This window comes from Clupea harengus, chromosome 22 (genome assembly GCF_900700415.2).
Source record: "Clupea harengus chromosome 22, Ch_v2.0.2, whole genome shotgun sequence".
NCBI classification, from domain to species: domain Eukaryota; kingdom Metazoa; phylum Chordata; class Actinopteri; order Clupeiformes; family Clupeidae; genus Clupea; species Clupea harengus.
Window position 1 is genome coordinate 1,125,709 of NC_045173.1, and position 22,189 is coordinate 1,147,897.

At 44.5% G+C, this 22,189-nt stretch overlaps 1 protein-coding gene across 1 annotated transcript in view; it reads right to left on the reverse strand.

The window, feature by feature from the left end:
- ncana (neurocan a) overlaps positions 1 to 22,189 on the reverse strand; it is a 78,565-nt gene that overhangs the window by 3,845 nt on the left and 52,531 nt on the right. The window contains exons 10-14 of the mRNA XM_012820246.3: positions 20,590 to 20,694; positions 10,218 to 10,331; positions 6,013 to 6,171; positions 4,659 to 4,741; positions 3,800 to 3,944 (exon numbers count right to left, since the gene is read on the reverse strand). Of these exons, the coding sequence (XP_012675700.2) occupies positions 3,800 to 3,944; positions 4,659 to 4,741; positions 6,013 to 6,171; positions 10,218 to 10,331; positions 20,590 to 20,694 (606 nt within the window). The remainder of the gene's footprint in view (positions 1 to 3,799; positions 3,945 to 4,658; positions 4,742 to 6,012; positions 6,172 to 10,217; positions 10,332 to 20,589; positions 20,695 to 22,189) is intronic.

Genomic DNA, 22,189 nt, shown 5'->3' on the forward strand with positions numbered 1-22,189 from the left:
GTATTACTCAAAATTTCGGTTCTGTTATTATTAGGGCGCAGTGCCGATGGTGCAGTTTCAACGCTGTTGTTTTCGGTACTTCCTGGTCGACGGCGCCATCTTATTTTGAGAAGGTGGGATCTTCCACCGGGTCCGATGTCGTCATGCCAATCTCGCAAGCAGGATGGTGGTCTCTGCATAGGCTTATTGTCCTACAGACAACGGATTACAAATTACACAACCTCCACCACTAGATTAGCCTACTTGTAAACGCTATAGTAAAACATGTATACACAGTTATCCCAAATCAGTTAAAAATATAGACCCACTCTTGCACGGCCCTCCGTGGTAAAATTGCCAAATTGCCCCCTCTCGTGGAAATAATAGTAATGCTCAGTGCACACCAGTCACCAATGTAGTAGGCCAAGCCTAGGCCATTCGACTTATTTCATGGCAATGATGTTACAAAGTTCAGAGGACTTTGGACCTGTCCTGATGCGGCACTCTACATTGCCTAATGTGAGACTGTAGGTCAGTCAGACATACCACGAGTACAACATGCAATAGAACGTTAGAACATTCGAATAGAGCGCTGGGATAGAAATATAAGACATAGTTGCTGCGTGGTACAAGAACGCACGTGCTTGCTTTTCTGGCGTCTGCACTGCAAGGAGTGAACCCAGAATAGGGACTTCATTTCAGAATCTGCTGGCGTGAATACACAGCGAAAACATGAAAATACATCTGCTCAGGAGGTTGGAGTTTTCCTCTTGTCTTTGACAGCACCCTTTTTGCTGTGCGCAATGAACAACTTTCCTGCCGTTCAAAAGTAAGATGTGACTTCGTTTAACTCAAAATAACACAAAATCGTTTTTGAATGAGGGGTGTGTGTCAGTATTATACTTCAGTATACCAGCAGAGTGCTCTAGAAACCCATTTTTGGTGTAGTCGTATGTGACTACATCTTCGGTATGATGTCCACAATGTATGTTATGTGGATGGACATTAAGTCTCTCTCTACGTCACGTCAGAGACCATGTTATATCATACATGTAGTCATTATTCAATAATAATCATAATATTCAACACTACACAGTACACTACATTAAACAGTTCACTACACTACAAACTACACTACACTACACTACACTACACTACACTACACAGTACACCACACTACACACTACACTACACACTACACTACACCACACTACACTACACTACACTACACCACACTACACACTACACTACACAGTACACCACACTAAACAGTACACCACACTACACACTACACCACACTACACTACACAGTACACCACACTACACACTACACTAGTCTTTACACACTACACCACATTACATAGTACACCACACTAAAAAGTACACCACACTACACACTACACAGTACACTAGTCTTTACACTGTTACAACAATCTAGATTCCTTCCCAGTCTTCACTCATTGCTGTGTCAGAACAAAATATATGTTATACAATCTAAAGTTAATAACATAAATATATTAATGTTTATACTATTTCCTTGTATCAATCTATAAATCAAAGATCCTTGTCAGTTTCTACTATCTGTGCCTTGAATTCTATCAGCAAAATGAGAGGAGCGGACATGAAATCCCAGTGTCCACAGAGATGATCGAGTACAATAGCCAGAGGAAAGCGATCTGGATGGAGATCAATATCCACTTAGGTTACAGAACACAGAGCCGTATTTCCAGATGAGCTGCACAGGCATTGGCTGAATCAGCATGAGGGTTATAAGGATGTGTCAGTCAGTCTGTCTGTCTGTCTGCTGGGAGCACTCTGGGAGACAGACAGCACTGGAATTGACTGTTATTTAAGAATTGCATTACACTTTAATATGGAATAGAAGAAAGAAAGAACATTGATTGGCCTTGCAGGGTCGTCACCTGTTGTTTTCAGACCATAATCAATGGCTGATGAAAAGGTCACCCTACAAAAGGAAGGAAGGGGGAAAAACAGGACAGAGTCCCCTAGCTACCATACTTCAGAGTGATAACATGGTGGGAAGGCCTTTACCAGTCCTAACCTTCATACAGACAAAAGTCTTGGTCACGGTATTTTTCTGTTATGAGTAGATATCTCAGTTGGTCATGGTATTTTTCTGTCATCAGTATATATATTTATATATATCTCAGTAGGTTATATTGGTAAAGACACGGAAACTATTTTACTGTATTCTACATTCTTTACAGTATCAGTTGCATATTTTAACAGGACATGGACAGGTCTTTTTCACTCAATTCCAGTTTATTTGACTACAGTACATTGAGGAATAAAAAAAGCAAATGAGTAATGTGTTTTCTTTACTGTGTTCATCATGTAAAGAGGTTTTTCTGGGGGGAATCCATAAGCTCCATTACTCATTGCAGTAAGAGGTGAGTTTTTAATTCATCTCACCAGTGTGTAATGGCTATTTTGTGGGCGGGTATGTAGTATATAGATGGCTTTTGTGTGATGTCCAAAGCGATTTACAAAACATTAAAAACAGATAAATATTTTTTTTAAATCATAAAAAAGGCAGTAATACTAGCCTAATCAAAAAATAAATTCAGGAAACAATATTAGGTAGCAATTAATGAAATGAACACTATTGCTCATCACATAACACAGCTATGGCTATAGAGTCGGCCTCAAGCAAATTAACTAATTAGACAGGTGATAGTTAAAAAGATGAGCACCACGAATGAAAAGTGTCTTGACTGTGACCTCTTACTGCGGAGAGACAGCACATACAACTAACGCTCATCAGAGGAGAAGTGGTCAAGAGGGGGAATAGAGCTGAATCATTGCAGGCCTGTTCAAATTGTATTGCAATAGTCTAGTTTAGACATAACCAAGGCCTGCCCAATAAATTGTGTAGCATATTGAGTGAGATAGTGTCTGATCTTCCAAATATTATAGAGTGAACCGACAAGACCTCAAGATACATGCTAAAATAAATGAATTTGGTCATTAAATATAACTCCCAAGTTTCGTGCATATTTAGTTGGGGTCAATGAGGACGAACCGAGCTGGATGTTAATATTTTGTGGGATAGCCGGGTAGCCTTGGAACACGAGAAGCTCAGTTTTCGAAAGATTGAGCTGAAGGTGACGATCCATCATCCAAGCTGAAATATCACTGGAGGCATGCACAAATTTGAGCCGATATTGTGGAGTCATCCTGGGGGAAAGACAAGTACAGTTGAGTGTCATCCCCATGGGAACGAATTATCTCACCAAGGAAGTAGTGAAAATAGAAAAAAAGAGGGGTCCAAGTACTGCTCCTTGAGGTACACCAGTGGAGAGTTGGTGAGATTTTGACAGTTGTCCTTGCCATGACACATTGAATGAATGTCCACTGAGATATGATTCAAACCCACTGAGTGCTTTCCCCGTAATTCCCAATACAGAAAGCGTAGAGAGGAGGATGTCATGGTTCACTGTGTCAAGGGCTGCTGACAAGTCTAGTAGAATCAGAACCGATGACGGAGCAGAGGCCTTCACTACTCTCAATGCTTCAGTCACAAATAAAAGAGCACTTTCAGTCCGTGTGACTAGGAATGGCTAGCCTAACTAAAGTTTACAGTAGACCAAAAGCTGATGTGTCGTGACAATCAAAATGTGTCTTGGGCGATCAAAAACTGTAATCTTTCATGAGTGTGAGTATATTGATATTTGTACTAATACATGGCAGATTATGTAATTGGGATCAAAAGAGCTCCTCTACGACCAAATATATGCCTTTCATGAGCCTGATAGGCACTACGTGTGGTGATGGGTTGGGACATGGTGCTCATGCTCACCGGTGCCTTTCTTGCACATGTAGGGCAGGTTATAGTTGCATGGCACATCATTCCACTTCCCGTCCTCTCGGCCGACCATCACCACACAGTCCTCGCCGCCAGCAAAGAAGTTGTCCGGCTGGTTCTCTCGCCAGTTCTCAAAAATCTGTAGAGAGGAACCAAACAACCTGGGTCAGATTCAGCTTTCAGACAGACACTGTAAAAGTCAACTACAACCTTTGATATTCAAAAATGACAATTATTCCTCCTTCATTCAGTCACCTATGTGCCATCGTAGCATAATAGATACATGTTGATGAAAGTGTAACCGATTTGCCATTGCAGATCAAACCATGGATCTTGAGCGTGGGAGACAAGCACGCTAACTACATCGCTAAAAAGACCTTAGTGCTAGCCCTGTGACCAGCATATAAGGACTTCTGTGTGAGGTTGATAAAGCACAGCTCAGACCTGTTGTTCTATGCCTCCACAAACAGCCTCATTTGTTGGAGAACTAGCCTGAGTTAAAATCTTCCATCTTTAACCCAGAAATGAATGCAGTTCTAGGCGAATGGGTTCGACCTTACATTGTGTGTACACAAGACTTCTCCCAACCGGCCTCGTTTTCAGAGTGAGTAGTGATTTTTTTGATGGGTTAGCACAGTTCAATTACTGACCTGAAACTCAAAAACCAATACTCTCCACTGCAAATGGCCACTTTCACAGCTGATTGACTTTCAATAAGTCCACATGTGAGACACAGTGGGATAAAGCCACTTTAAGATAATTGTGTGTGTGGGTAATTATGGACGTAAAGATCATGTTACAGTGGAGCGGCCATGTTTAGGTGCAGTGAGAGGTGGTTGGTGGTTGGTCTCACCAGGTCTGTATTGTCAGTCCACTGGAAGTCTTCCTCCACTGTGCGGTCATTCAGTCCAATCCAGGTGTTCTCACGACCCAGACCTGAGAAGGGAATACAGGAACATATGGACGCAGACAGACAAACAGACACGTACACACACACACACACACACACACACACACACACACACACACACACACACACACACACACACACACACACACACACACACACACACACACACACACACACACACACAAGAAAAATGACTCAGCATTTATTTCATCAATTTCAAGGGACAAGTATTAATGTAAAACCCTAAATTGAGCTTTAACATCCAACAGAATGAGGACCCATTCTAAACTTCCCCGTCATCAGCAAGCCTTAAAGATAGAGGAGTCTTTTTGCATCCCTAAGCCAAAGCATACACCATTACAAATCAATAAACATCTAAACAAGTTAAAGTGGTGTTCCTCCTCCCGTGTTGTTACCATTGAAATGATTTTTGCTCTTTATAACAGAAGAGTTCTGTCATCACAAAGCTTAATCATTGGAACCAAATGATTAAGCTTTGTGATGACAGAACTCTTCTGTTATAAAGAGCAAAAATTCACTGCAAAAAACTGACAGAACACTCATTTTTGTATCTTTCATTAGGTCCCTGCGAGAAGCATTATTCTTCTGCTGGGGAGTCTGGCTGATGCTCCATCAGGCTTCTGCCTCGCCGTGGTTGTGCCGTCTGGGGGGAAGGCTAGGCTGTGGTAGCGCCCACACGACCCTGATGAAATGTGTGAAGTGAACTATGATGGACATTAGTAATTAGCGCACCGAGAGGCAGTTTGCTTTCCCAGAACCCTAAATCTCCTTCTAATGGCACAGAGGAGATTAGTTGGCTCAGCAGATGTTAGTCATGATTACATACAATTAGGCTGAGTGTGTGGGGAGACAGCCTCTCTAGCCACACACCCGAGGCTACTTCCATTGTGCTGTGAGCCACAGGCTGATTCCCAAATGCCAAATATCAGACCACATTCAACCACATGGACTACTTAGACCTCAGTGTAATGCAGGGTGATGATGAGTTATACGTCACATTACAATTACGCTTATCTGAACCACTGGTGTGTAGAATACATTTCACGTAATGGTTGAAATGATTGTATTTGTATCTCAACGAGGGAAGTTATAAACCTGAACTGGGATGCCATTACCAGTACCCCCCCCCCCCCCCCCCTGGCTAAAATCAGTACATCTGAATGTATAACTAGGGGTCAAATATGTCAAAGATAGATTCTGTAGCTCTCTTGATGACATTCCATTCCATGTGTGTGTTTAGTTGAGTGGGCACTGTGACAGGGTAGTGGTCACACACCATTGAGGAAGTCTTGCTCCATGGAGGAGGTCACACTGGCCAGGTGACCGCTGTGCTCACGACAGTCCTTCTCCGCATCCTCCCATGTGTGTCGCCGTGGAAACAGCCGGTAGCAGTGGCCATGGAACTTCTTCCAGCCGTGCTCACATCCTTCAGTGTCTATGGAGGGAAAGAGACAAAAAGAGAGAGAGAGAGAGAGAGAGGGAGAGAGAAAGAAAGTGACAAAGAGAAAGCGAAAGAGTAGGGTAAGTGCATTTTGGAGAGAAGAGAGGGAAATGAAATACTTAAAACAAAGCAGAAAATGAAAGAATTCAATGCAATGCAATTTCCCCTGCAAAGCACATTTCTCAAAACACATTACTGTCGCCCAGCTGCTTAATAAAGACACAGTGATGGAGAGAAAGGGGAGCCAATATTACTGTTACAACATTACTGAATTACAAGCTGTAATACCGGGGAGAACAACCAATACGAACAGAAAGAACCAGAAATGAAGTGAAGAAACCCACACAGGTCAAGGTCAGGTCATCAACCATGTGTTGAATTGTCAGGATTCTGACTTTAGCCAGGAACCTTCTGATTGGCGGATGACTCCGCCATGCCAGGAGACACTGCTGCCTAGTCAATACATCTTTACTGTGATCCAGTGTGTCAAGGTTCATCACATAACCACGCAGCATGAGGCCTGGGTCGATTAGAGTTGATACAAGACTGCTGAAATGAAAGAGTACTCTAAAGAGTACTTTAATACTGAGCTTTTCTTATTATTGAGCAGACCATTCAGCTTTCCCATAATGCATTGCAGCACAAGAACAGGTGAGTCGGCAGCGTTTGCTCGTGCTGCTAAATGTTGGCTATATAAAACCCTCCCCTGAGAGAAAAAGAAACACCTTCTCCGCACCTCGCTGCTTGGCTGGGCTCTGTCACTGCTCATAGAGCTCAGACTAGAGACTAGAGACTAGAGACTAGAGGGGGGTTGTGCCATTTGAGAGGGATAAGGGGGAGTGTCATGGAGGACGAGTAAAAGAGACGCTTGCTCTTGTTAGCTAATGCCTGTGTGGAGTGCTGGCAGCTGCTGTCAGTCTAACACATGAGCAGAGCAACAAGTGAGCACCAGAGACAGAAAGACAGGAAATGAGACGTATGCATAGCATGTTCACATGGAGAATGAGAATATAAAGGACTCTCTCTCTCTCTCTCTCTCTGTGTGTGTGTGTGTGTGTGTGTGTGTGTGTGTGTGTGTGTGCGCATGTGTATATGTGTCTATGTGTCTTTGCGAGACAGAGACAGACAGAGAGAGAGACATTAGTGTGTACAGTATGTGTGTATGAGATTGAAAGAGAGAGTCAAAGTTAAAGTCAAATGGGAGTGCGAGAAAGGGAGAAAAGGAGAGAGAGAGAGAGAGAGAGAGAGAGAATGCCTACAAGAGGAGAAAGATGATTAAAGCACTGCAGGGTGACAATTAACATCACATCAACATATTGTCTGGGGACAGCACAATGACACTTCTTCTCTCCCTCCCTCTCCCTCCCCCTCTCTCTCTCTCTCTCTCTCTCCCTCTCTCTCTCTCCCTCTCCCTCTCCCTCTCTCTCTCTCTCTCTCTCTCTCCCTCCCTCTCTCTCCCTCTCCCTCTCTCTCTCTCTCTCTCTTTCTTTCCTTGCCTCATCCACCCTTCACTTCCCACAGATTTCACCAGTGCATAACTTTGACTCATGTCAAACCCAGGCACGGCGGCTGTTGAGCCTCTGTTGTTCTGGTTGAGGGAGCATGTCGCTGTTTCTAATTCCCGTGAAGACAAGTCCATAGAGGTGGTGATGGAACTGAGCCTCATGCTCCCCGTCTTACAGGGCTGTGGGCCCTCATGCTCCCCGTCTTACAGGGCTGTGGCCCCTCATGCTCCCCGTCTTACAGGGCTGTGGGCCCAGGAGTGATGGAACTGAGCCTCATGCTCCCCGTCTTACAGGGCTGTGGGCCCAGGAGTGATGGGACTGAGCCTCATGCTCCCCATCTTACAGGGCTGTGGCCCCTCATGCTCCCCGTCTTACAGGGCTGTGGCCCCTCATGCTCCCCGTCTTACAGGGCTGTGGCCCCTCATGCTCCCCGTCTTACAGGGCTGTGGGCCCAGGAGTGATGGAACTGAGCCTCATGCTCCCCGTCTTACAGGGCTGTGGGCCCAGGAGTGATGGGACTGAGCCTCATGCTCCCCATCTTACAGGGCTGTGGCCCCTCATGCTCCCCGTCTTACAGGGCTGTGGCCCCTCATGCTCCCCCTCTTACAGGGCTGTGGCGCCAGGAATGCTTTGCCAAATGTTTGTAGAACCTTTTCTCTATGAAGAGATATTTGTTCTCCTCAAACAGTTTCTTCTCAACTGGCATTAGATCACTGATAAAGAACCCTTCATCACAGTGTTCTTCATTTTTATTTTCTTAAAGATTTTAGGGCTATTTCACGGAAGCAGGCCCACCTTTTTTGAGGCGACGCAGAAGAAGGCTACGTTTGACTATATTCCTATGAGAAACATCAATCATCATAACACGATCTCCTACAATAAAGCACATCACACCACAGCAAACTACTGCACAGCAAAGGCACCATATGACAAGCTAGGAACTAGGATCATTAAAAAAAAATCTTATTTGTAATTTCTCCCCCATCTTACCCCACTGTTGGAATAGAATGTGCTTCTAATCTCCAAAGGAGGATCTACCAGCACTTAGAAACAAAACAAACAAACACAAATAAATAATTAATTAATTAATTAATAAATTAATGAATGAATGAATTAATTAATGAATTAAGATCATCCTCTGCTCGCCTCACATAACTGATAATATCACAACAAGTGTGGCCTCCTGCCACCTCCCTGCCCCTGCCCCTGGCCCTGGCCCAGATCCAAGCAGGTCTGAGAGGCCTGTGAGGTCTGAGAGGTCTGAGGGGCCTGTGCGACGCCCGTTCAGTCTGTGTTCAGTATTCAGCGGGGCCCTCTCTGGTGTGCTCTCTCCCCCCGCATGCTTATTCTGCGCATTAGCCAGGCACGCTCAATGCATCATCATTAGCGCTGGCGTTGAGGGCCAGGGTTGCAGAAGACGAGAGCCTGAGCATCTGTGGGCGTAAGGAGGTGTGAGGAGAAGGCTATTCATTCATTTCACTGGGCATCTCCAGGGGGGCATTGGCTAAGAAGACAGAGGGTTCAGGGCAGACAAACTACTACTAGTATTGGTGCTTGGAATCTGGGGCAGAGAGGGTGGCACTGACTCCCACAACGAGACCACATCAAAGCACAGTTGATTGGGGTTGTGCCATGCTATTTGTGAAGTATCTTGTACTGCCACTAGGAGGCACTCTAGTCAGTATGGCAGTAATGTGTAGCTGGCTGTGTACCTCGTCCTTGCCTCGTCCTTGTCAAAGGATTGGTATCCATTAGTCGTTTAATCTCTCTTCAAGTTGAAAGAATCCAGAAAATATGACTATTGTTTGTCTCTGGTCATCACCAATCTTGTCATTCTGAGGGGATCACTCTACTTTGACTATTATGTCCATGTGGTTGGTTATGTAGAATCCTAGCTGAGAACTGTTTTTAAATATATGCTGAAACTTGGCAGTGGAGTTCAGAATGGACATCAGTTTTAATAGGGAATCTGTAGGGAAGGTCCGGGGGATGATTGTTGTGTTCATGTTGATGTTTATCCACAGAAGCTTGAAGCACTCGTGTGTCAGTATATGTGCTTGACCTTGGTGTTGATAGCCTCTATCAGTTGGGATCCAGCAACTAGAGCTGGATGTTGCTATATTTTAAACAGCCAGTGAATCTCATAGTTGGTTCAGTGGTGGATGGCTGAGCTCAGTGGAACATAGTGACAACGTCTTGCATTTTGGATCCTCATAAATATGAAGAAAACACATCAACTTGTGGAAAACATCACTTGTGGAACTGACATTTTGCTGACAACATTTGTCCATTGCTTTGATTGGCTTTGGTCATTTTGTCCTTCTGCATTTGAACTGTTGCTGTGTTGTATAGTGTACCGTCCACATTCTATAAAAAAGGTGAGCGCCATCCCACCCTCCCAGAGTAGACCCATCTCTGCCTTCACCTGTGGGGTCACCACTCTGGCTGATGACAGTGTAGGATGTTAGAGGGCGGGTGCAAGTCATCCACTTTAATGAGGAGCTGTGCTGTGGTGGCATTGCTGCCGCTGCTTACCCCTGGCGCAGGTATCCCCGTTGTAGCTGGGCAGGCACAGGCAGCTGAAGGAGTCCACCTTGTCCACGCAGGTGCCTCCATTCTCACACGGGCTCGACTGGCAGTCATCCACATCTGTGAAAGGGACAACACACAGGTGACGGCAATGCCAGTTAGACAACACACAGGCGACAGCAGTAGCAGTTAGACAACACACAGGTGACGGCAATGCCAGTTAGACAACACACAGGTGACGGCAATGCCAGTTAGACAACACACAGGCGACAGCAGTAGCAATTAGAGAACACACAGGTGACGGCAATGCCAGTTAGACAACACACAGGTGACGGCAATGCCAGTTAGACAACACACAGGCGACAGCAGTAGCCGTTAGAGATACACTAAACTGTACACCCCACCGCTACACACACACACACTGCTTGAGTCATTTCGATTTTTTCGTCAAGTAAAAAAAAAACATTTAAATATGAGTACCTTATATAATATTAATATACTTATATTATTAATGATTTTATTATGTTTGAACCACCTCACATTAACAAAGAACATGAATCCCTCAACCCTCCTAAAAGGCAGAAAAGGCTGCATGATCAAGAGTAGTGTGCATGCCTGACTAGCTGCATGTTCATGAGTAGTGTGCATGCCTGACTAGCTGCATGTTCATGAGTAGTGTGCATGCCTGACTAGCTGCATGTTCATGAGTAGTGTGCATGCCTGACTAGCTGCATGTTCATGAGTAGTGTGCATGCCTGACTAGCTGCAGTGTTGGCATGTGTGAGGGACATCAGCTTTGGCTAAGCTGCTATGGCCAAATGAATGCAGAGCTTCAGCTTGCCAAGGAACATTTACATTCAGGGCGGCAGTCTGGGCAGATGCCAATTACCCCTGCTTCACACACACACACACACACACACACACTGTAGCCGGGACGGCCTCGCAGCGATGGAAAAGAAGTGGAGGTAGTGTCTCGGATGGTTTGTAGACCAATGGCCAATGTTTAATGTCCGGTAGTATAGGCAAACACGCCAGAATGGAGAAAAACAAAAGAAACAAAAACTCCACACAATAATTTTTAACAAATAAATAGGTCCCTAACAATTCAGCTCCAAACCTGCATAGTAACTCTCAACAATAGTGAGTCAACTTTAGCACTTGGTCGCCCTCCAAACTAAACCAGTTACCTTCGACGTCAAAAAGGGGTGGGAAGTTGTTTCCCCTCAGACTCATCTCTCGACACCTGTTCTGCGCTGGCATTTTATTTAGCCGGCCTGAACCATTGCACATATCACGGAAATCAATTACTAAACCATATCCATATTCCGACTTACTCTCAATCACATACAAAGCCGGGTTACCCCATAGACAATCATATTATATAAATACTTAGCACACTATTTACCGCAATAGTTATCACACATTACACACACCCCTCTTATCCCACTCCCTTGGCGTGGGCACGTCTGACGGCCCTAGAGTTGAAAGGTCCTTCCTGACTTCCGATCGGGTCGTCCCTTTGTGTCCTGCCTAAGGAAGTCAATGATCCACCGCAGAGAACGCACTCCGTTACTGTCCAGCCCCGTACAACGCCTGCCACGCGCCGAAGGGACTGCTCTTCAATCACCGTATGTCTGCGGTGTGTGTCTTCACGGATGCCGTCCTAATCGCGGGGAAATCTGCGTGTTGTGTTCGTGTGTAAATAAACTGTGTGCTCGTAGCTGTGTTGTCTAGTGTGTTTGTTTTCACCGTGGAATGCATTACCGCTGTGGTAACGGGCAGCCGCACCGTTACACACACACACACACACACACACACACACACACGTAAAAACAACAGTGTAAAAACAAACACACACATGTCAAACTCACCATACATACACACTCACACAACATTGCTCTAAATCCTACTGTCAGGCTAATAGACAAAGCTTTTAGACCAACAATCTAAAAGGCTGACCGACTGACATGCGGACCAATGAAATGACAGAACAAAAATAAAGCCAATCAATAGGGAAAAACCTACTTCTTCAACTGCATATCAATCAGTCTGAAAAGGGCATCCACTTAATCCTGCTGCCAGATGGACAGATACACCACAGAGATAAGAGAGAAACCCACCCATTAAACCACCCCTGACTGACTAGCCCACTAATTAAATGGCAGGCCAAAGATAAAGCAACCAATCGATGCCCTAACAAATCAATCAATCTTCCATTGATCTATCCACAGAAGACCCACTCCCATTCCTGTAGTCCAGCTCTGAGACTGATTAAGGAACAAGATGAGGGAACAGCCCACAAGGACAACCTGACTGACAAACCAGACAACTGAGGTGACAAATGATAGATAGGCACAGGCTAAGACACAAACCATTTAGTCATCTAAATGCAGTGTATGCGTGCTGTGCACGTATGTATGTGATATGTACCTAGCAGTATGTATACGTACTTCTTGCACGTGCAGGTGTGTATATATATTGGAATGTAAATTATTTTCAACCTGTTTTATAATCAATCTATCCATCTTCCTCTCTGCCCTTGCTTCTATATATATGTGTGGATCAATATATCTACATATAGAGTATGTTTGGTTTCTCAGTAAACCCAAGCAGGTTGTTTTTTTCTGTGCAAGCCCTCAGTGCAAGATCAACGATTCCAGTGCAAGATGAGAACATTTATGAGAGATACCTTCATGTGAATCATCACTCAGATGCAAAAGCATCAACACGATACACTCCCAAAGCTTTCACTTTTTCCAGATAGAGTAACTCAATCCATCCATCAAGTCAAAAGTAGGGACAGTCCGCCGTATCTGAGCTTTCACTGTTCCTGTGGGTATTCAACAGAGTAAACTGATTCTGGACTCCTAACTTATTGTCCACACTTAGGCATGACCTGCATGCCCCCGGGAGGACAGACGGCCACAGACAACTGCAGCGGACAAGCGGCTCCCGCTTTAAATACGACAACACGCCCGGCTCCTGAGGACACTGTAATTATTCTGGCGTGTCCCTCTGCCAAGACCGGCAAATGGCCCAAATCCATTAAAAACCCAGCTGGCGTTCGGGCGTCTCTGCCAATCAGCCCACATGCGCCCGCCCTCCACTGCCTGGGCACACATCCTTTGAGGTCCGAACGGCATGGGGTGAAACAGAATGGTGTGACATATAGTGGAGGAAGACAGTTGAAGAGGCAAAGAGAGAGGGAGAGAGAAAGAGAGTGAAGAGAGAGAGGGAGAGAGAGAGAGTGAAGAGAGAGAGAGGGAGTGGAGAGAGAGAGAGGGACAGAGAAAGAGAGAGAGAGGGACAGAGAAAGAGAGTGGAGAGAGAGAGAGAGAGGGAGAGAGAGAGAGAGAGAGAGAGAGAGGGAGTGGAGAGAGAGAGAGGGACAGAGAAAGAGAGAGAGGGACAGAGAAAGAGAGTGGAGAGAGAGAGAGAGAGGGAGAGAGAGAGAGGGAGAGAGAGAGGGAGAGAGAGAGAGAGGGAGTGGAGAGAGAGAGAGGGACAGAGAAAGAGAGAGAGGGACAGAGAAAGAGAGTGGAGAGAGAGAGAGCGAGAGAGAGGGAGAGAGAAAGAGAGAGAGGGAGGGAGAGAGAGAAAGAGAGTGGAGAGAGAGAGAGAGAAAGAGGGAGAGAGAGAGAAAGAGAGTGGAGAGAGAGAGAGAGGGAGAGGGAGAGAGAGAGAAAGAGGTGGAAGAGAAATAAAGGGATTTAAATTCAATAATTGAACATGTTCCTTGCATTGACTCTCTAAAGATAATTCCATCCATGTTCAAGCAGAGATTTTCTGTCCCTCTTTCTGCCGTGAAAAGCATTTTAAGTTCAGATTTGCTGCTCCAAAATGTGGAGTTGACACATCATGGCTTAGCCAGGGCTTTCAAAAGAAGAGTTGGGCTGGATCAGCAACCCCAACACAGGTCACATCCCAGTATGGCCTTAAAGCAACAGCTTTTAAAAGGATGTTTTTATAGGCAACTAGTTTTGCTATCATCTTCAAATTCATACAATGTTATATGGTCATGCTAAAGACATACATTTTTTCCCACAGGTATAAATATACTTGTGGTGGTAGCCAGCGGAAAGGGCCATTACAGTCAAGCCACATTTTATTATGTTACAGACATATTTTACAATAGATTTAGTTCATTTCTTTGTCTCAAAATTCTATACAATATAGCCCACAATGACAAAGTGAAAACAGGTTTTTTTTATTTTTATCAAAATGTAAAATATTACATGTACACAAGTGTGCACACCCTTTGATATGACACCCAAAAGTGAGCTGAGGTGCATTTGGTTTCCACTGATACTGCTTGAGATGTTTCTACAACTTAATTGGAGTCCACCTGTGATACATTCAATTGATTGGACATGATTGTGGATTGCCAACACCTGCCTATATAAGGTCCTACAGCTGACAGTGCATGTCAGAGCAAACTCCAAGCCATGGGGTCAAAGGAATTATCTGCAGACCTCAGAAACAGGATTGTGTCAAGGCATAGATCTGGAGAAGGGTACGGAAAAATCTCTGCAGCTTCACAGGTCCCAAAGACCACAGTGGCCACCATCATTCATAAATGGAAGAAGTTTGGAACCACTAAGAATCTTCCTAGACCTTCCCGCCCAGCCAAACTGAGCAATCAGGGAAGACGGGCCTTGGCCAGGGAGGTGAGCAGGAACCCGAGGGTCACTCTGACAGAGCTCCAGCGTATCCTTGTGGAGATGGGAGAACCTTTCAGAAGATCAACCATCCAGGCAGCACTCCACCAATCAGGCCTTTGGTATGGTAGTGTCCTTACGGAAGCCCCTCCTTAGTAAAAGGCACATCACAGCCCTGGAGTTGGCCAAAAGGCACCTAGAGGACTCTCAAACCATGAGAATCAAGATTCTCTGGACTGATGAAACCAAAATTGAACTTTTTGGCCTGAATACCAAGCGTCACGTCTCGAGGAAACCAGGCACCGCTCATCACCTGGCTTATAACATCCCTTTGGTATTGGTAACAGCATTTGTTCTTAAGTAAGGCAACATCGTGTTTAATATACTTCGTAGTTACTTTGCAGCAAACAAAACTAGCTGTTACTTTGCTAGCTAGATGACTAAAGTTATGCAATTGCCACTAACGTTGCGATGCTAATGTATTAAACTAATAAATGTAAGTCTAGGCACATCTCCGTGCCTTTCCAATTTAGGTAATTGATGGTAAATGAATTACCTAGCTAAATTATGAATTAATTATTTCTGGAACACAGGAAAGATCCAGTGCATCCAGAGCACCTGCATTCTCATCGAGGAGCACCTGCACTTGCCATAAGCATTTCTTCAAAAAGCTGACATATTTGAAGGGAGTTGACTGTGGGGAGAGTGGCAGTGCTCACACTAGACTATATTAACATCCTCTGCCTTGATTCAGTGAATGATATACACAGGAGGTCTGGGGGATGACGGGAGAGAGAGACAACAGAGAGATAAAGTAAGATGACAGTGAAGGTTGCTGTGATTAATCAGCTTCAGCATGTAGACTAAGTGGCTGGCTAAAGCTGGGTTCAATGATGATGTTCAGACAATCAGAGGAAGTCTAAAATTGATCTCTCATTTCTCTACACCGTAGCTTTTTGTCAGATCATCTCATTCCTCCAAAATGCCAAGCTGGGGACTCCGTGGCACTCATGTCCAGCTTTCTGACAGTTCCATGTTGAGCTGTACTCCCCTTCCTTCCCGTGCACCATGACCAGCTGCATCTGGACCCTCCATTGGAGGGGGAGGAAGAGCAGGACTGCGGGACAGTGGGAGGTGAGTGGCTCAGAAGCAGTCCCTCACCATCTGCAGCGCGTCCACAGCCAGTGCCCGAGGATGCCTACGCCCTGTGAGAGGCCGTCACACTGCTGTCACACTGAGAGGTGCCCAAGGTGCTGCCACTCTGCCACTGTTAGGATGTCTTTGACAAAGACTGGCGCGCGCGCGCCCCCCCCCCCCCCCCTTCTCTCCCTTTGCCCTCCTGCGGGGGTCTGCAACGTCCTTGTTCCGATCGAGATTGCTGTTTGGCTGGCCTGGTGTAACCCAAGCCTGGCGAGCTGTCTGTCATGTCAAATTCAGAGTCTAGGAAGGCAGAGCAAAAGTCCTGAGGTTCATGAGAGAAATGATACACAAGGTCACTGAGATTCGCACGGAAGGCAGGGATATCGAAGAGTATTATGAGACGCACATTTTACGCACAAATTCTACTCTGCTTATAATCTATACTGTACGTCAGCCTATTAACCTAGCTCTCTCCAGTCTTATCCACAATTCATTCTGTGTATTTCATGTATATACCTTCTTTTATAAGTCATGCAATCCTGTGTGCATATGCCGTACGTGTGTTAATATGTTTTATCCTCTGATATGTGTATGAATTCATCTGCTTGCTCCAGATTCTCTCTTCTCCCTCCCTCCTCCCCTCTCTTCTCCCTCCCTCCTCCCCTCTCTTCTCCCTCCCTTCTCCCTCTCTCCCCTCCTCCCTTCTCCCTCTCTCCCCTCCTCCCTCTCTTCTCCCTCTCTCCCCTCCTCCCTCTCTTCTCCCTCTCTCCCCTCCTCCCTCTCTTCTCCCTCTCTCCCCTCCTCCCTTCTCCCTCTCTCCCCTCCCCCCTTCTCTTCTGGTGGTGGAGAAAGACAGGTGTTCTAGCTGAATGCTGAGCCCTTCACCGTTGATTGTTGCTGGGCTTCATCCAGGCTCAGTATAAACCCGCGACAAAACTTTGTTGTGACATTTTCAAACTCTCCTTCCAACTCCAAACTACTTCTCCACTCCACCAGGCCTTACCCACTAACAACACCCTCGACATTACTCGTTCCACTAACACCACCCTCGACACTACTCTTTCCAATAAGACTGTCAAACGTCTGCTTGCTCACCCTCATCCAGCCCTGAGGAAAATACTGCAGAAACAACGAGACGCCTGTGCCTTTCTGGAGTGCACACACAAACACACACACACACACTCATACACACACACACACACACACACACACACACACACTTAGACACACGCACAGACACAGGCACACACACACAAACACACACACACACCCACACAAACACAGGCGCACACACACACACACACACAAGCACAGACACACAAACATAAACACACATTCACACTACTCCCGTCACCCCTCACCCTACTCCCCAGTCTCCGTGCCCTGCCAGTCAGATGAGTGGGATGAAGTGAGCTGAGTTTGCAGACAGAGATTTTATTTACATCTCAGTGAAGGACAACATGGAGGCCTGCCAGGCGCGTCGAAGCGGTTGGTCCCATTTAAACCTCAGCGTTCTCCATCCTACAAGAGAGCCAGGACTCTCTGAGAGTTGTGCGCCACTGCCCAGAGCTTCACTGGTGTGAATGATTGTTCTGAGATTCTCCATCACTTGCTCACACAGTGTGGCAATCTGGGCAGGGCCCAAGACCTAGATTATGGATGGTAATCCTATTTGTGGAGTCACTGTTGCACACGGATTCCTGGCTTAATCCATTTTACATTATAGCTCAACACTACTGTACGGAAAACAGCATATCCAAGAACAACATTCAAATCCTCAGACAGAGCTAAACGTTAGAAGCCAAGTGATTCCTCATATACAGTTGGGCTGACAGCTAGTAATACAAAAAAAAACAAGTTAACAATGTAGTTTAAAAAAAAATTATACGTATGCACTTCCTCTTTATTATTATTATAATAATAATAATAATAATAATAGTAATAATAATACAAAAATCACTGCCTGAAATAGATGGTACTTTTTGCTAATTCTGGGAACTGCATGATCATAGAGAGTATACTGCTTTACAGTTATTTCCAATAATTTTCACTTTATGTGTAGTAGGAAGTGTTCTAGTGGTTGTAGTGCATTTTGCACCAAAGGTTAATTGATGTGCTCAGGTGTGTGTTTGTAAAGCCCACTGTGTGAAATGTTTTGAAAAAGTGGACATGGTATTGAGACAAGTCTGAAAATCTGTATGTGTAAAAAACTGTAACATCAGACCAAGAAGAACTAAGTAATCAAAATATGGCAATTTCTCAGTTCAAATCAACATCCACATCCATTACACTGAAGCTGATATGTCCAACAAAGCATTGGAAGACAGGTAAGGCCAAGGGATGGAGCAAGCCATGTGAGACCCAGGCGAGAAGATCGCATTTCCATTTCTGGAATCATACGAGGCCTAGTATGTCTCCCCTCATAAATCTTTGAGTCCCTCATGCATAATGCACCAATCTTATGGTTCTCTGGAAACACTGCAAATATCTCAAAACCATATGCTCCCTGGATAAACTCCACACCATGCTGCAGGCTAACACATACCGAGGACTGTGGCCAAAACCATCTTATGGAAGACAATCAAGTAAATAAGATTCACTTGTTTCACCTCAGCCAGAGATCTGAAATCTTTAACATATCTCAGAGCGATGTGAAATTGCACCGGAATAACAGAAAAGGTTTTTTTTTCTGTGGTGGAAGGATGACTAATTATGAAGTGTACACATTCCGTTTCTAATCTAACAGAAAATGGCATTTGATCAAGGGTGCAGAAGTCACAGGGAGTCTTTTCATGGCTGCATGAGATTTGAGTCTGGAGCGAGACCCACTGTGTGTTTGACACAGACAAACAATCATCCGGGACGGGCTCCACTTTAAACAGCTCACAGCACAGCTGGCAACAGTCGGAGTGTGAGCCGGGGAAAACAAACAGCCCTCATAGGCATGCTGCAGAACAATTACACTAGCAAATGATGACTAAATATAGAAGAATATTGCAAAAGAAAGAAAACTATTAGTGCATGTTTTAAAAGGCTAGCTAGTTTATTTGTTTGTTTTGGTGTTTTGTTATGAAAATATTCTAACAGAAGACAACTGATTACAGCATCATTAAACTGACAGAAAGGTTATAAAATGTAAAATATAATAGGTTACAGATTATTAGTTACCCTGTTGAAAATGTAATAATTAATGTAACTATTTAAATGAATTCATCAAAGTAATGTAGCTTATTACATTTCATTACTTCCGATTACTTTTTGATTGGCAGATGAGAGGCGGTGCAAATTCAAACAAGAGAACCAATTAAAACCAACGCTCAAAATTTGACCGCATACTGCCAAATGTATGGAGCCCTTTAGATGGCGAAATATGCAAATCAACACAATGACTATTACATTCTACATATAAGCTTTAAAGCTTTTAAACGAAAGTAATATAATCGAATGTAACCGCTTTGTAATCACAATTTACACAACTGTAATGGATTACAATGACATTTATTTCGAAATTGAATTATGTAACTGTCACATGTAACTAGTGAAAATGATTTAATGATGTATCTCTGTCACATGTAACTAGTGAAACTAATTTAATGATGTTAGATTCCCAGCCACTGCATGATGCTTTGGATAAAATCCCAGACCTTGCATCAACTGTGTCATTAGACATGGGCCAGAAGGCCACTAAAGATAGCTAAGCCTCCCCATCACAGTCTTCTGCTGGTGGTCCAGCCAGCCCACTCAATCTGACCTCTCACCTTTGTGCTCAAATAAGGAGCATAAAAAGACCATGGCCTTCTCTCCAACAGGCCAAGGAAAAGCGTGATAACCTTGAGCTCATTAGACAGTGTACAAATCAACAACCCCTGCCCTCCTCACCCACACAACCTTCCATAATACACGATGGATCGATATGACCCCTGACCTTTAGATCATTCCTGTATCTCCTCTATTGTCTCACAGCTGGATTCCTCTGCCAGATGCCACTGGTGCAGCAGTGGTTATGGGGTGTATGGGATGCTTTCTGGCAGCCTTGATGAGGAACAAAAACTCCCATTATCGTCTTAGCGACATGGTACCACAAAACAACCCATGAGAGATCAAGCCAAATATCGATCTTAACCTCAACAGGATTATTGATTCCCATCAAAAGACCATAGAGCTTTTGTTGACCATTGTGTGGTTGATGTCTAGATTCCCCCCACAGTGAGGATGGCCCTTCAAAGACTCTTCAAAGAGGCCCGTCCGTGCTCTCTCCTTTTAATGAGGCTATGAAGAACGTGCTCAGACACCACTTTCCTTTTTTACCTGTCAAAGACTGATCTGGATTCAAGTGATGCTAGTCTACGTAGCAGAGCATGTAAGAAAGCTAATGATTTGCTCTGTGGCTGAATTGTGTATATTCACATTTTGTTTTAGTACTGGTTCCAAGTGTTTAATGACACTCTAATCCTCTGGGGACTATATCCCTCTGGAGGGATATTTAGTTTTTAAACGATAAAAAGAACACCCCCAGAAACCTTTACATTTTCCATTACTACCAATCTACCATTTTGTTGAATAAGGCTTGATGGTCTCACCGATCTCACAGCTCTCTCCACTGAAGCCCTGAGGGCAGAAGCAGCCATAGCCCTCGCCCTCCGGCAGACAGGTTCCTCCATGCAAACACGGGCTCGTCTGGCAGGCTACGATGAGAAAAGACACGTACACATATTGATAACATTTAAAAAATTGCATGACGATATGTTGGTTCACTGAAGTATCTTGCTTTAAGGCTCCATATTCTGGATGCAGATTAGTATTGATAAGAGTAATATAAGCCAGTGGAAAAAAAAAACACTTTCGCCTTTGAAGATACAGCAATGATGAAGCCGCCAGAGCCGATAATATACTTGCTTTCTGAATAGTTCCGAAAAGGTTGCTATGAAAAAGGAACTGTTGTAGGTTATAGACTATGGTGTGGATACCAGGCTGGTCCAGAGACTCAGTTGGTGAATTGTGTCATGGTGAAAGTTCTACGTGCTGTTCATTTAAAAGTAGGGCTAAAGCCAGAATAACTAACCACGGGAGAAGCTAAAGGAGGCTGAAAACCCTTCTCTTAAGAGCAGAGCAACAGAGAGTATTTTTTTCTCACTCTTAGGAATCCTGCCAAACCACCACTCCAGAAACACAGGCAAGGAAAGAACAAACGCACAAAGGGCTCTTGATTGGTGGTGAGGACTTGGCCTGGAGTGCCTCTTGGCTGGTGTATGCACCGATCTCCATACCACTAATCTACCATATGGCCCTGCCACAGCAGCCTGGGACGCTCAATCTTCACACACATTTAGTGCGATGAGTAGAATGAATAAAGGGTGAAGGTTGCCCCGTAAATCTTTTTTAATGTCATCAGGGAGAACATTTGGACTGCTGCATTTCAGTGCCATCCAATATTTCTCTGTCTGTTTCTCTTATTATCTCGCTCACTCACTCACCCATCCATCCATGTATTCATCAGTCTATCTATCTATCTATCTATCTATCTATCTATCTATCTGTCTGTCTGTCTGTCTGTCTGTCTGTCTGTCTGTCTGTCTATCTATCTATCTATCTATCTATCTATCTATCTATCTATCTGTCTGTCTGTCTGTCTGTCTGTCTGTCTGTCTGTCTGTCTGTCTGTCTGTCTGTCTGTCTGTCTGTCTGTCTGTCTGTCTGTCTGTCTGTCTGTCTGTCTGTCTGTCTGTCTGTCTGTCTGTCTGTCTGTCTATCTATCTATCTATCTATCTATCTATCTGTCTATCTATCTATCTATCTATCTATCTTTTCAGGGTGTCTTTCTGACCATAAACTATATCCAACTTCTGATTACAGTTATATAACACACACAATGGAGGGCATGAATGTTTGGCCCCAACTAACCAATCAAGGTTCCCGATCAACTGGTGTGTGCCATTTTCTCTGCTCTGCACTCTCTCACACACTCTCTCTGACACTCTCTCTCTCACACACACACACACACACACACACACACACACAAACTCTCTCTCTCTCTCTCTCTCTCTCTGTTAGTAAGGCACATGTCCGTCTGATGGAGCCTGGCCAAGCGCATCCTGCCTATGAACATAGAGCATCTGGAAATAAAGGGCTTTAAAAACTGCTGAATCACATCCAAGTTCTACTACAAGCATGTCATTGTAG